This window comes from Durio zibethinus, chromosome 1, assembly GCF_047325235.1.
Source record: "Durio zibethinus cultivar Kanyao isolate XHJ-2024 chromosome 1, ASM4732523v1, whole genome shotgun sequence".
NCBI lineage: Eukaryota > Viridiplantae > Streptophyta > Magnoliopsida > Malvales > Malvaceae > Durio > Durio zibethinus.
This window is the reverse complement of record NC_143162.1, coordinates 36,086,651-36,100,071: the sequence shown is the minus strand read 5'-3', so window position 1 is coordinate 36,100,071 and position 13,421 is coordinate 36,086,651. Positions and strand designations below refer to the sequence as shown.

The following is a 13,421-nucleotide window of genomic DNA, read 5'->3' as shown; positions in this document are numbered from 1 at the left end:
ATAGTTAATTGATAAAAGTACTTATAAAACTAAATTATTATTGTTATTATTATTATTATTATCAGTTTACAATTGAGCAATGAGCGCACAATTGATAACATGCATTTTTGTTCCTTTACTTATAATTTCTAAACCTATTTATCAAGTGCTATTACATGAAAATTCAACATACGGAAATTATTTTTTAAGGGCAATTCTAATACATAATCATAGGTAACCCTACGAGATTATTTCACACAATGGATAATGCTTAGGAGAAAACGATACTATGTGTGATAAATCTAGTTATTATCATCATGGGCAGGTCCGGTAGAGTGGCCGGCGCCAGGACTGTGACCCGGAGTCGTGGGGCGGTAATCATTAGTACCATATGCAGTGTTGTTTACATTGCCAGTTGCTGATGCGTCGTCTTCTAAAATGTCACGGTTCAAGTTCGTCTTGCGGCTGCTCATCATATTTGTTACATGGTTTCGGGACTCATCTAATTTATCTGCCTTCAAAATCCTCATTTCCTCAGAAAATGCGACTCCATATGCAAACAATAATACAAGGAGGAAGGAACCAGCTAAAATGAGGTTGTTTTTGGCCATGTGGGCGACTGAAAATAATTGAGAACGAATTAGAAAATCTCAAAGAAAAAATGTATATCTAGTACTAGTGATGAAGATGAGATGGCCTTAAGCTTTTACCTCTCAGGGTATTTATACACTTTAGAAGCCGGCATGCTCGTCCTGGTTACCAACTATTGAAAGTTAAACGCTAACAATTGTTGCAACCGAGTCTATTGGGTTATTATGATCGATGTCCCCTTGGATTGCTTTGAAAGGACAGGTTCAGTATATTCCCATATTTGTTGAAATCTAGTGTGCTGTACCGCTGTTTCTGCATGTCCCATGCAACTATTGCTCCCTGTTCTTTCTATATAGTGAAAATGGTTAGACAGCAGTAAAAAAATACATGTAAGATGGTGGAGGAAACTTGCACGCATTTGCTAGCTGAACGAGACTTTCTGGTATAAAACCAATATATAGACTTTTGTTTTAATTTGGTCCTTCAATCTGCCTTCAAAAGTTCCTGGAATTACTGTTCATGCACTATATTTCATGTTCTAGATAACAAGTTGAATTAATTATACATGTATCTGATTTCATTGTTTCATTCACTGGAAAAATCTTTGGCAAAGTGCCGCTGCTAACTGGCTGCCTTTTTCATTTAATTTGATAAAAAGTTTTAACTAATACTTTCATAGATAAAGTTGGCTCTTCAGTATATATAAATATATGAAAGATTTGCTAGCTTTCTTTGCCTCCAAAAATTGTAGTATAATAATTGCTTCCAAGTTCAATTCTTTCTGTAGTGACTGAGGAATGGCCATAAAGTACTGAAACATGGAAGAGACTAACATGCAAAAAGTAGTATCAAAATTGATACCAACTTGTCCTTTTGTTTTCAAATTAAGAACATAAAGTGGAAAACCCAAGTGTCTTCCAAAGTTCCTTGTGCCCCTCAAAATTTTCAAGCCTGATCTGATGAATTCTCTGCCATTCTTAAAATTTCAAAGAATCACTGCATACCTTTTTTGACTTAAGGATTGCTAGCTCAACACTAGATGGTTGAAATACCATGTATTTTTTCTACTGCAATACAATTTTCTTTTATTGCTGTTGTCGTCGTCACAATTTTAAAGTTAACCATATATAGTTGCTTGACAAGCTAGGGCAGCCAATTTTTGTACAGTGTGTCGGTTATTATATGATAAGAATCAAAGAACGATCTTGTGGGGCTCCTAATACCGACCGGAATATCTTCTTCCATTTAAATTAACCTCAAATTGTTATACTACTAGCTAGTAGTTTTCACTGGATCGAGCACTAAAGTTGGCCAGGAAAAACCCGCGCCATCCAAATTTCTTTTAGCCAGGACCGGCCTAGTGAAGTCAAGTTATTACCTTATTCTTGCCCTTCTTTCGTTTTCACCTGTTACAAACTGCAAGTAGAGCATATAGTCAAGTAAAAACTATAGGCTTGTAAACGAGTTGATAGTGATCAAGACAGCGTTTTTTTTTTTTTTTTTGCTTGAAACGAACAGGAGAGGGTAGGGGCTACTTGAATCTTTGGTTTAGTGGTTTAAGTATATATCACTCCTTTGATTAAAATATGTAAGAGCACGCGGGGTCTTAAATTCAATCATTTGCGTGAGATAGTTATATTTTCTATGGGTTTTGTAGTTGAATTGATTGAAAACCAACAGAAACAGAGTACCTAGCCAAAACAGAACCAGGCCCAACACAACTCAAAAAAACAAAAGTCAAAAGCTGGCAGCAAGGCCACCAAAAGCCAAATTAACCAGAATAGATATCCCTGTATTTGTACAGGTATAAACCAAACTACAATTATTTGGCAAAGGACTTCCGAGTAGCAGGAGCCATTTTCTAGCATATATCTCAAAGAAAGTATAAAAAATTGTTTTTGATTTACATCTGGATGATCTGAACCGACATAAATTCTAAGCCACTATGACAGTGGGGAATTTGAAAATCCCAATAAGAGGGTAAGCGTCAGACTGATTATTGTTTGTAATTAACAATGACCAAGTCAAGGTTACAACATTAAAATGAAGATTTGCTGACAACAATTAGAAATAATGTTGTGCATTACTGACGGTGCTAGTGATCGTGACCAAGTGCGCACTGCAATTTCAAAGCTTTTACCAGAAAAAGAAAGGTGTATAAGCCTTCAAGCCCCACAGAAATCCAAGAGGACTCATAATGCATCCATTGGTGTGTAAAATTTAGACTCCTGGAGAGAAGGATATTGAAGTCAAATGGAGCTAATGATATTCTATAGTTCCCAAATGTTCCGTGTCATGACCTTCCACTTATTTCAGTCCTCAAATTTGGAGGGGTTGCCCGGTGGCTACAGCCTGGTTGGCTCCTCGAGTTGAGGAAGTTCTTATCATCCAATAAACACAGTTGGATCCTGGAGAAATGGGATCCATTAGTCGCAATTGTGATCATAACAAAGAACACGCGATGGGGGATTGAGCTTAATGTGAGCAGCAAGTCCAGAACTAGGAGGAGTCTGACTTTGGTTCGAAAGAGAAAAGCATTTTCCCTAAGCCGTCAAATCCTAGCCGTTGAACATATGCAGAATCGTATATGTCAAAGCAATCTAGGAATCTTTGAAGTAGGATTTGATGCTTATGCTCCTTTAAAAAAACAAGGGTTCTAAGAAGATTTAGTGGAGAGATCATCATGGGAAATGAAGGTGGGTTTGAAATTAATTTGAGAAAACAGTAAAGCAGTGATTACCGTTAGTTACTTCCCAATTTCATTTGTTACTTATCAAGTCAAACCTGTAAACTATTTGAGAATAGATATGCAAATGTCATTTGTTAGCATATTAAACTGAAAAGCTCCATCTGGTGGAAATTCCCAACATTTATTCATTCAACCAGGAAAATGAATGGTCTCTATCTGAGGCTCAACAGACAGGAGATGGTTCATTGGTGCTGCATGTGAGCCTAAGAGCCCACTTTATTGGTCCAAAAAGTTAACGGGCATCGGTTTGAATTTGAAGACAGGCCAGATATGGGCTATAAGAGAAAGTTTGGTTAATGAATTCCACATAAAATACTAGGAAATGACTGTTGAGTAGTGGGCCAAAAATTGGAGCTTCTTGCGTAGTCTTACTGACCCCGAGTCGGCACCGGCCTCGAGGAATTCGTGTGGCTTAATGTCCATTTCAAGCATATATGTTCCATCACACCGCAATTTAAAGCAAATTGGCGAAAATTTATGAATGAGGGTGACCTCTCTTCATCTCTCTTCCTACTAAAAAGCACCGTCATTTTGCCACTTTTTTTTTTTTCTACTATCGATTATCATTTGAGGGACAAACATCCATAACAAAATATAAATGAAATTAGGTCATTTTTGTTACAATTAATGACTTCCATTGGCGTCTCACTATCTTTCTTTTTTATCTTTGGAATTATATACTAAGATATACTTGGTATTGGATAATTAAGGAACAAACAAAAGAAAGTAACAAGAAAAAAATAGTTGGCTAATGTAGCAAGAAATAAATTATTTGTTTCTAATTGATTGTTTGGTTGGGAGGAAATCAGAGAAAGAAACTTTTTTTTTTGCGAATATAAATGGAAAGCAATGTCAATTATTTTCCATTGTTGAACACTCCACATGACTGCATAGTGATGAGCTGAGCCACACCTTGCTTTTATAAAGTAATCAGAACTATTTTCCTCCTACATTTTTTTTACTAATTTTCCTGTCACAAATTGCTAAACAAAACAAACCCATTACAAAAACGTCAAACAGAAAGCAAAACAAAAAGCGCCAACGTTGAAAGAAAAACTTAGAGAAAGTTATTTAAGTGAAATTAGTAAAGTTATTTATTAAAATTAATTAAACAAAAATTAAATTTGAAATGTAAATTGATAAATTAAAATATTTTATTATATAAATGAAGTATGTAAAATTTAAAAAAAATTTTGAAATTTTTGTTATATATTTTAAATAGATTTTTATTGAAAATTTTAACAAAACCGTTAAATACATACTTATAAAATTTAAATTATAAATGATTTTTATATATTACTTATTTTTTATTGAATTTTATTAATAAAAAATTTAAAATTAAAATTTTTATTAATTATTTTAGTAAAAACTTTTACAAATTTTGCCTAAAATTTTACAAAATCCAAAGTCGAAAGAAACAAATATAGATATCCACTCAGCCAGAAAAAGCAAACAAATTCAGTTGGCCCAATGCAAGCAAAATCAGGGACAGGGATCCTCTCCCTGCATCATTGGACTGTTTACATTCGACAAATTTACCCATTGCTTCATTCTCTTGCCCCGCGCGCAACATCAACGTGTCCCATTTTCCACTCTCCCTAACCCACCCCCATCGTCCCCAAATCAAACGGTCCTCAATGATCCACGTGGCTTCAAAGAATTTTCAACCGCGTTAATTTGTTTTCTATTTGTAAAAAAAAAGAAAAGTCCCATTCCCGTTTAATAATGTTTTTGGGAAACCTCTGCAAGTAATAGGAGGAGATGTGAAACAGAAAGAATATGCCGTTGTTATGTTCGGCCCAGACATTCTGAGATGTCATTGGTTTTTTTTTTTTTCTTCAAAAACCTTATATATCCCCTTCCCCCATAACTTTCCCTTTTTATTTCTTCCACATGCACGCTTCTCCTCTCTCTTTCTCTCTCTTCTCTTTCAGGTACCCTTTCTCTCTCTTGAAATTGTTTGTTTCTTTTTTCGAATTATCAAAGCCGTTGCTTGTTTTGGGCTTTTTTTTTGGTTTACATTGTTTCATGTTTTCTGATTGTTTTTGATTTCATAATAATGAAGTTTCTGTTTTTGCGGTTATGGGTTTTTTTTTTTTTTTTCAAGCGCTTTTAATATTTTATAATATAATTTAAATCAAAAGCCCAGCAGTGTGTTTGATTGGTTAGGAAAAAGAAAAAAGAAATGATTAGGCAAGGACAAATTAAATTTTGTTCTTTGTTTTTATTTATTTATTTATTTATTTTTGCGTTTACGTTATTAATGATGAATTATTAGTTTACGGTTCAACTTAGACTTAATGTGGTTTTTTGCGTCATTGGATTATGTTTTATTATATTTAGTTTCTGTTTTTAATAGACCTGTAGCTTGACGGCAATGGTTTACTGGATTTTATTGGATTATTACTTATTTTGGAATCTAAAAATGCTGATTAAAATCAAATAATCTTTTGGGTTTTGTTACTTATTCTAATTTAGAAATCATTAATTTTTTTTCCTTTAAAGGCTATTCAGTGTTGTATTATTGTTATCAGGAACTTGGAGCTGGTCCTGACTCCTTGTGGTGGTTTTCGATTTTTCTTGCAGGTGAAGTTAGGGGGCTATATTGTGAGACATTTAATAAGTTAAATAGGAGGAGCTAGCACAAGATTTTTTTTTTTTTTTGAGCTATGGTTTCTGATAATCTCTCAGCTGGACTATTACCTACCCTCAGAATGGATAGGGTTCGGACGATTTTAACTCATACATACCCTTACCCGCATGAACACTCACGTCATGCCATAATTGCTGTAGTTGTGGGTTGTCTGTTCTTTATCTCGTCAGATAACATGCATACTTTGATAGAAAAGTTGGATAATAATATCAAATGGTGGTCCATGTATGCCTGTCTCCTTGGATTCTTTTATTTCTTTTCCTCTCCATTTATAGGGAAAACAATCAAACCAAGTTATTCAAATTTCAGTAGATGGTGAGTGTTCTATTCTGGTGCCCTTATTAATCATGTACTGAATTCTCGATATAAATGTATTTAAATAATTTTTGACATACAGTAGGAAGCTAAGAACAAGTCATGGCTTATTTATGAATTTATATAACTTATATTTGCAGGTACATAGCATGGATTTTAGTTGCAGCTGTGTATCATCTGCCTAGTTTTCAGTCAATGGGAGTGGATATGAGGATGAATTTATCTTTGTTTTTGTCAATATATATATCTTCTATTCTCTTTCTTCTTGTCTTCCACGTTATCTTCCTTGGCCTGTGGTATCTTGGTCTTATTTCTCGTGTGGCTGGAAGGAGGCCAGAAATCTTGACCATTCTCCAGAATTGTGCTGTAAGTGTTGGAGGCGCAATTGATGATTTCTTTTATACATTGCAGGTTTTAACTTTTCTGTTGATGCTTGTCCTCATTGGTATTTTCTTCTTCCGACCTTTGTAGGTTATTAGTATAGCCTGCTGTGTATTCTATAGTCATTGTGGCAACCGTGCTATGTTAAAGCAGAGACCTTTTGAACAAAAAAATTCTAATTGGTTTTCCTTTTGGAAGAAAGAAGAGAGAAACACTTGGCTTGCAAAATTTCTTCGTATGAATGAGTTGAAAGACCAGGTCTGCTCATCTTGGTTTGCTCCAGTTGGCTCTGCAAGTGATTATCCACTTTTGTCAAAGTGGGTTATTTATGGTGAGGTAAGGCTCTGATCCACTCTAAGGTTTTATGTCATTTGTATCATTGAGACTTTTTTTTTGTGTATTTTGTTGTTTTTGATCCTTACTACATATTTTTATCTTGATATCTCATTTGCAGTTAGCTTGCAATGGTTCATGTCCTGGTTCCTCTGATGAAATTTCTCCCATATACTCTCTGTGGGCTACATTTATCGGCCTGTACATTGCCAATTATGTAGTGGAAAGGTCAACAGGGTGAGTGGCAGCATTTATCTTGCTTTATTGTTTGTGTCTGTTTCATGTTTGAATGAGAACTGTACTATATCCTGCATGGGACGAACTGTTCGCATTGCACTATGTTCTTGCTTTTAGGTTAATTTTCATCCTCTTTTCAGTTTGCTATATATTCCTGCATTGAGGTTCATTTTCATTGCAGTGGCATTTTATATGCATGAATATTCTATTGATAACCATGTCCCAGTTTCTTGATTAACCATCATGTAGATGACTCTTAAGTCTTATCAGTTTCTGGGTCTAAGATTGGTATCTTTTATAGGATTGAGCTACTCTTGCTTCTACATGCTTTGATTCTTATTCTTTATCTTAATTTTTTGCTGCACTTTCTACATCAAATCCAGGTGGGCTCTTACTCACCCTTTGTCCGTTGAAGAATATGAGAAACTGAAAAAGAATCAAATGAAACCAGATTTCTTGGATATGGTTCCTTGGTATTCAGGGTAAATGTTTATTATTTCTTTGTTATGACCTTTTTCTTATCATTTTTCCCCCACTGTGTGGAGGGAGCCAAAAGGTTTCAGTCTTTTTGACCTTAGAGTGCTTTTCCCAAAATTTGCAGAACATCAGCTGACTTATTCAAGACTGTTTTTGACCTCCTGGTATCAGTAACTGTGTTTGTTGGCAGGTTTGACATGCGCATGATGCAGGTTTGGTTCTAACATTTGATTTTATATGAATTAACACATTTTTCGTTTTGTGTTATAAGGAAAAATTTCCTGGTAAATATTCCATAAAGGATTGACTTTCTATCTATTCCTTTCTGCCTTTGGTAGGCTGCAATGAGCAGGGTTCATGAAGGAGCTAAACAAGAGGATCTCTTTTATGATCATTTGAGTGAAAAGGAAGATCTATGGTTTGATTTCATGGCTGATACTGGTGACGGTGGAAACTCATCGTATGCTGTTGCTAGGCTGCTTGCTCAACCTTCCATTCGGCTTGCTAGAGATGATTCTGTGCTTATGCTGCCACGTGGGGATCTGCTACTTATTGGAGGAGATCTTGCGTAAGTTGGTACTATATCTTGGGTACAATTTGTCGTATGACTTGACAAAATCAGAATTGTCATATTGATGGTTTATTTTTCATGAAGCTAGAGCCTGTATTGTAGCTCTTTAAATGTTTGGTTGGTGATTTGGCCATAAAGTAATCTCATACACTGTGGTTTATTGCTCATACACTGTGGTTTATCTGTAGGTATCCTAATCCATCAGCATTCACATATGAAAGGCGTCTCTTTTGTCCTTTTGAATATGCTCTTCAGCCTCCGTCTTGGTACAAATCAGAGTATATAGCTGTCAACAAGCCTGAGTTACCAGAAGGGGTATCTGAACTCAAGGAATACAATGGACCTCAGTGTTTTCTCATTCCTGGAAATCATGGTAGGTCTTATTTTTAGCCCGAATTTAATCTTGAGTGATCTATTTTTGCATGATAGAAAAGAGAAAAGTTCAACCGAATGCTTACTGTTGTTCTTAAGTATATATATTATTGTAATTTTCTCATTGTCTGAATGATATCGCATGTTTCCTTGGTAGAACCTTATTTTTGTTAATAAAGAAGTCTTCTAGTATTCTTGCTATTTAAAAATTCAATGACATGTAATGGAATTATGCTTTTCTTGACAGATTGGTTTGATGGACTTAATACTTTTATGAGATATATATGTCACAAGAGCTGGTTGGGTGGGTGGTTTATGCCTCAGAAGAAGAGTTATTTTGCTTTGCAGCTCCCAAAAAGATGGTGGGTATTTGGTTTTGATTTATCACTCCATGCTGACATTGATGTGTACCAGTTCAAGTTCTTTTCTGAATTAGTAAAGAACAAGGTATCATTTACTCCTAAGATCTGTCCTTTTCTGTTATGTTTGCTACTAATGTTACATTTTGAATTGTCTCTAAAGAGAAAATACACCTAGATCAAGGAGGGGATATATTTGTAACTTAATGGAAGACTTGTCTATTTTTCTTATAATGTCTTATTAGTTGTTTTCCATTAATGCATACCAGAGAATTCACATGCAATAACAGTAGTATTCATTTCCTGAGTCATCCATGCTGCATTTGATGCCGAAGGCGTACTGGCCTTGATGCACATATATAGTAATCAATATTGGAAGGAGTGAATGGATCACAGATTCTGGTTTCTCAATACTATTTCATACCTTAAGAAGTCTACTCGAAATGGGCTTAGTTTTGGAAGTTGTTGTGCTAGCATTTGTTAATGCTTTCAGTCAGATACTATTACCAAATGATATAACAGTTGCGAATTCAACCTATTAGACAATAGCTATTGGCTGTTCCAAGGTTTAGCTCTGTCTGTTATTTCTAATGTTCTCAGTCCAAAATATTATGCTGGTTGAGAATAATTTCATCTCCTCTATCTTTCTTTTCAGGTTGGAGAAAATGATTCTGTGATTATTATGACCCATGAACCACACTGGCTTCTTGATTGGTACTGGAAAGGTGTTTCTGGAGAGAATGTCTCGCACCTGATATGTGATTACTTAAAAGGAAGGTGTAAACTTCGAATTGCCGGGGACCTACATCATTATATGCGTCATTCATCTATTCCATCTGAAGGTCCAGTTCATGTGCAACATCTTCTTGTTAATGGGTGTGGAGGCGCATTTTTACACCCCACTCATGTGTTTAGTAATTTTAACAAATTTTATGGGACAACATACGAGTGTAAAGCCGCTTATCCTTCTTTTGATGATTCAAGCAGGGTAATCTTCGTTTTCTTTAATATATCTTAGATCCATTTGCCTTGTTTTCTCTGAGTTCTCATTCATATGGGGGTTGTTATTTGATGCAGATTGCATTGGGAAATATCTTGAAGTTTCGGAAGAAGAATTGGCAGTTTGATTTCATTGGTGGCATTATATACTTTATATTGGTTTTCTCTATGTTTCCACGGGTAAATTTCTTTTAAATTCTTTGAAGTTAGTTACATATGATTTCGTTATTCTAACTTCAGCTGTTATTGGACCTAAAATGACCTGATTATTAGGATCCCCTTTCTCTCTCTCTCCCTCTCTCTCTTTCTCTTTCTGAATTGGAAAGCTTACATGTAATATGATGTTTTACTCTTTGTCAGGTAGGCTAACTCTGTTAGTGAAGTGACTGATCTGTTTCCCTCCTTTTTTTAGTGTAAGCTTGATCACATATTGCAAGATGATTCATTTTCTGGTCATCTGAGGAGTTTCTTTGGCACGGTATGGAATGATTTTGTATACGTGCTGGATCATTCATTTGTATCATTGGCTGGTGTGGTGCTGTTGCTAATCACGGCAATTGCATTTGTCCCTTCGAAATTAGCGCGGAAGAAGCGTGCAATAATTGGAATCCTTCATGTATCTGCACATCTAGCTGCGGCCCTTATCCTTATGCTGCTCTTGGAACTAGGTCTGGAAACATGTATCCAGCATAAACTACTAGCAACTTCGGGTGAGTTGGATTCTAATTATCTTTTCTGCAATAGTAGATCTTAATGTTGTTGCAATGATCACCTGAACTGTAATGCTTTGTATTATAATCTGCTCAAAGCGATTTATATTTGTGATAAACTCCATGAAAAGAGAATACTTAGAACTACTATTTTCATGTTATTTTTAATATTTTTAAACTGAGACTAAAAATTTTCAATGTAATTCAACCCCAATATTATCTTTTTAGTTTCATTTGGTATCTAGATTTTGAATTTATATGTACTACTTTCTGTTTTAGTATTTTCCAAGTAAAACAAATCAAACAGCTTAGAAAATATAATACCGCATAAAAGTAAATCATGATACTTTGGTGATGATTGGCTTAATGTGGTCCTTTTAGTGGATGATTAATTACTGTGTTCAGGTTATCACCCTTTGTACCAGTGGTACCGAACAGTGGAAAGTGAGCATTTTCCAGATCCTACTGGTCTTCGGGCTAGAATAGAGCAGTGGACATTTGGCCTCTATCCAGCATGTATCAAGTATCTCATGTCTGCATTTGATGTTCCAGAGGTAAGAAATCTCTCCTTGTTTGGGGGATATGATACCTTTTCACTGGTTAAATATATTGATTGAAGTAATGTTGTCAGGTTATGGCTGTCACTCGGAGCAATATTTGCCAGAAGGGAATACAGTCGCTATCCCGAGGAGGTGCTGTCATATATTATGCTTCCGTCTTCCTCTACTTCTGGGTTTTCTCAACCCCTGTGGTTTCATTGGTGTTTGGAAGCTACTTATATATATGCATTAACTGGCTTCACATACACTTTGATGAGGCCTTCTCTTCTCTTAGAATTGCTAATTACAAGTCATTCACACGATTCCACATCAATTGTGATGGTGATCTTGAAGTTTTCACTCTTGCAGTTGATAAGGTAAGAAACCAAAATTTATTCACTTGCGGCTGTCCCTTTCTTTAAGTTTCTCTGATCATTTGAAATTATTACTTTTTACTTTAGCTGCACCTTAAGAACATCATTACCTTATATGCCCGTTTCTGTCATTACATCCCTTGGTTTTGAACTCATTGACTTAAGGAAGAAAAAACATTTCCGTGGATTGGGAATGCTAGGAGCAGTCGTTGCCTCTCTCCCTTTAAAGCACTTGAGCAATTAAAAGGCCCACGTGAGAGGAAGTAACTTAACTTTCAAAACTTAGCAACTTGCTACAAGGAGTTGCTGGTGTTAACTTCAACCCGTGAGATAATGTGGCTTTTAGAGAGAGTGGGTGCTGAAAGCACCTGTTAAAAATGACTGCTGCTAGCATTCCTCTTCCATGGAATGGATTTAGCAAGGAGCTGGTACCACTAGGCCAGGAACTATGGGTGTTATTAGTTGTTAGCCACATTGTTGGTGTTGGTAGGGCCAATAGCTATCAGTTGACTTGGATTATGGACTATGTTAGACTGTACTTTTCATATGAAGAGGTCAAGAGGGATGATCAATGATTTAGCTCAGGTTCTTTTCCCCTTTTCTCATGACAATTTTAGCAGCTCAAATAGGTCCTAGATCTACCACATAAGTTAGCAGCCTAACGTTTGTATGTTCAAATATCTTTTCCTGTTAGGAAACATACTTTGGTGAGACAAACACTGATCCATTTGACATGCAGGTTCCCAAGGAATGGAAGTTAGATCCTGATTGGGATGGGGAACCCAAACAACCACAACAGTTGAGCCATCGGAGAAAATATCCTAGTAAGTGGAGTGCATCTGCAGGCCAGCAGGATCCAGTGAATACTGTCAGGATTGTTGACCAATTTGTTATTAGACAAACAGAGAAACCTGATTCTGTATCAAGTTACGGGTCAGTTAATAGCTGATCTTGATTACAACATCATTGTAATGCTTACATTTAGGCTGCAATGAGCAAAGGAAAGAAAGGTAGTTCTATATGAAACTGATCTGCATCTCAACTTGCTTTGTCTTCTTCTTATATATATATATATATAAATCAAATAACCCATGAAATCTAAAATACAAATGCCATACCTTTAGATCATGGTGACATGAGGTACAGCATCCATATGATTAGATGATCTAGTCAATCCATTTCAAAGATGTGGTTTATATGGCTTAACTTGATAATTTATGTATTCAAGTTATGTAAAATATTAAAATTTATATATTTATATTATGTTTTATACGAAAATTATATCACAATTGATATTAACGTGAAAATATAAAATATATTTTTTGGTTTTGTTAATCTCACGTAAAATTATTGTTGAAATTTTGAATTGTGTCATTTTTATATATTTTTTCATGTCTTGTCATTATGTCATGTTTTAGATTATTATCATCGATTAAATGCCATTGCTTAGGTATAGTAGTTATTCACAGACATATAATGCCTATTTGAGCTTTTCATTATAGCAGTTATCCAAAATAATCAAAGTTTTTGTAAGGGAAGGTGGTTAAATTTGTGATATGAAATTAAAGAAATGATAGCTTTACACGGACCTGAAGAGTTTGTACTCTGATCTAAGATGTACTTTAATCCGCTTTATACCCTTCAAATTTCTAAGAAAAAGCACTCTTTCATCAATGCAATCTGTTTGTACTTGATTATATTTTGCTTCAATGCCAGCTTTGGAGCCAAACTTTGGGTAATTTCATTATCTGAAGCTTTTTGAGACGGGTTGGATGAAAATTA

The 13,421-nt window shown here is 35.3% G+C and overlaps 1 protein-coding gene across 3 annotated transcripts; it reads left to right on the top strand.

The window, feature by feature from the left end:
- The first annotated feature begins 5,029 nt into the window (after nt 1-5,029).
- LOC111312635 (uncharacterized) lies at nt 5,030-12,665 on the top strand. 3 transcript variants are annotated; one of them, XM_022913079.2, is made up of 16 exons: nt 5,030-5,253; nt 5,906-6,287; nt 6,428-6,653; nt 6,759-7,004; nt 7,123-7,238; nt 7,622-7,720; nt 7,840-7,927; nt 8,054-8,283; nt 8,475-8,659; nt 8,906-9,105; nt 9,673-10,005; nt 10,095-10,196; nt 10,429-10,726; nt 11,132-11,280; nt 11,358-11,642; nt 12,379-12,665. In XM_022913079.2, exons 2-16 carry the CDS (start codon nt 5,989-5,991, stop codon nt 12,586-12,588), a joined length of 3,066 nt encoding a protein of 1,021 aa, XP_022768814.2. In that variant the 5' UTR covers nt 5,030-5,253; nt 5,906-5,988; the 3' UTR covers nt 12,589-12,665. The 3 variants fall into 3 exon arrangements, with proteins under 3 accessions (XP_022768814.2, XP_022768815.2, XP_089623773.1); XM_022913080.2 differs by having other exon boundaries at nt 5,031-5,253; nt 5,854-6,287; XM_089767647.1 differs by lacking the exons at nt 5,906-6,287; nt 6,428-6,653 and having other exon boundaries at nt 5,031-5,253; nt 6,699-7,004.
- Nucleotides 12,666-13,421: the final 756 nt, after the last annotated feature.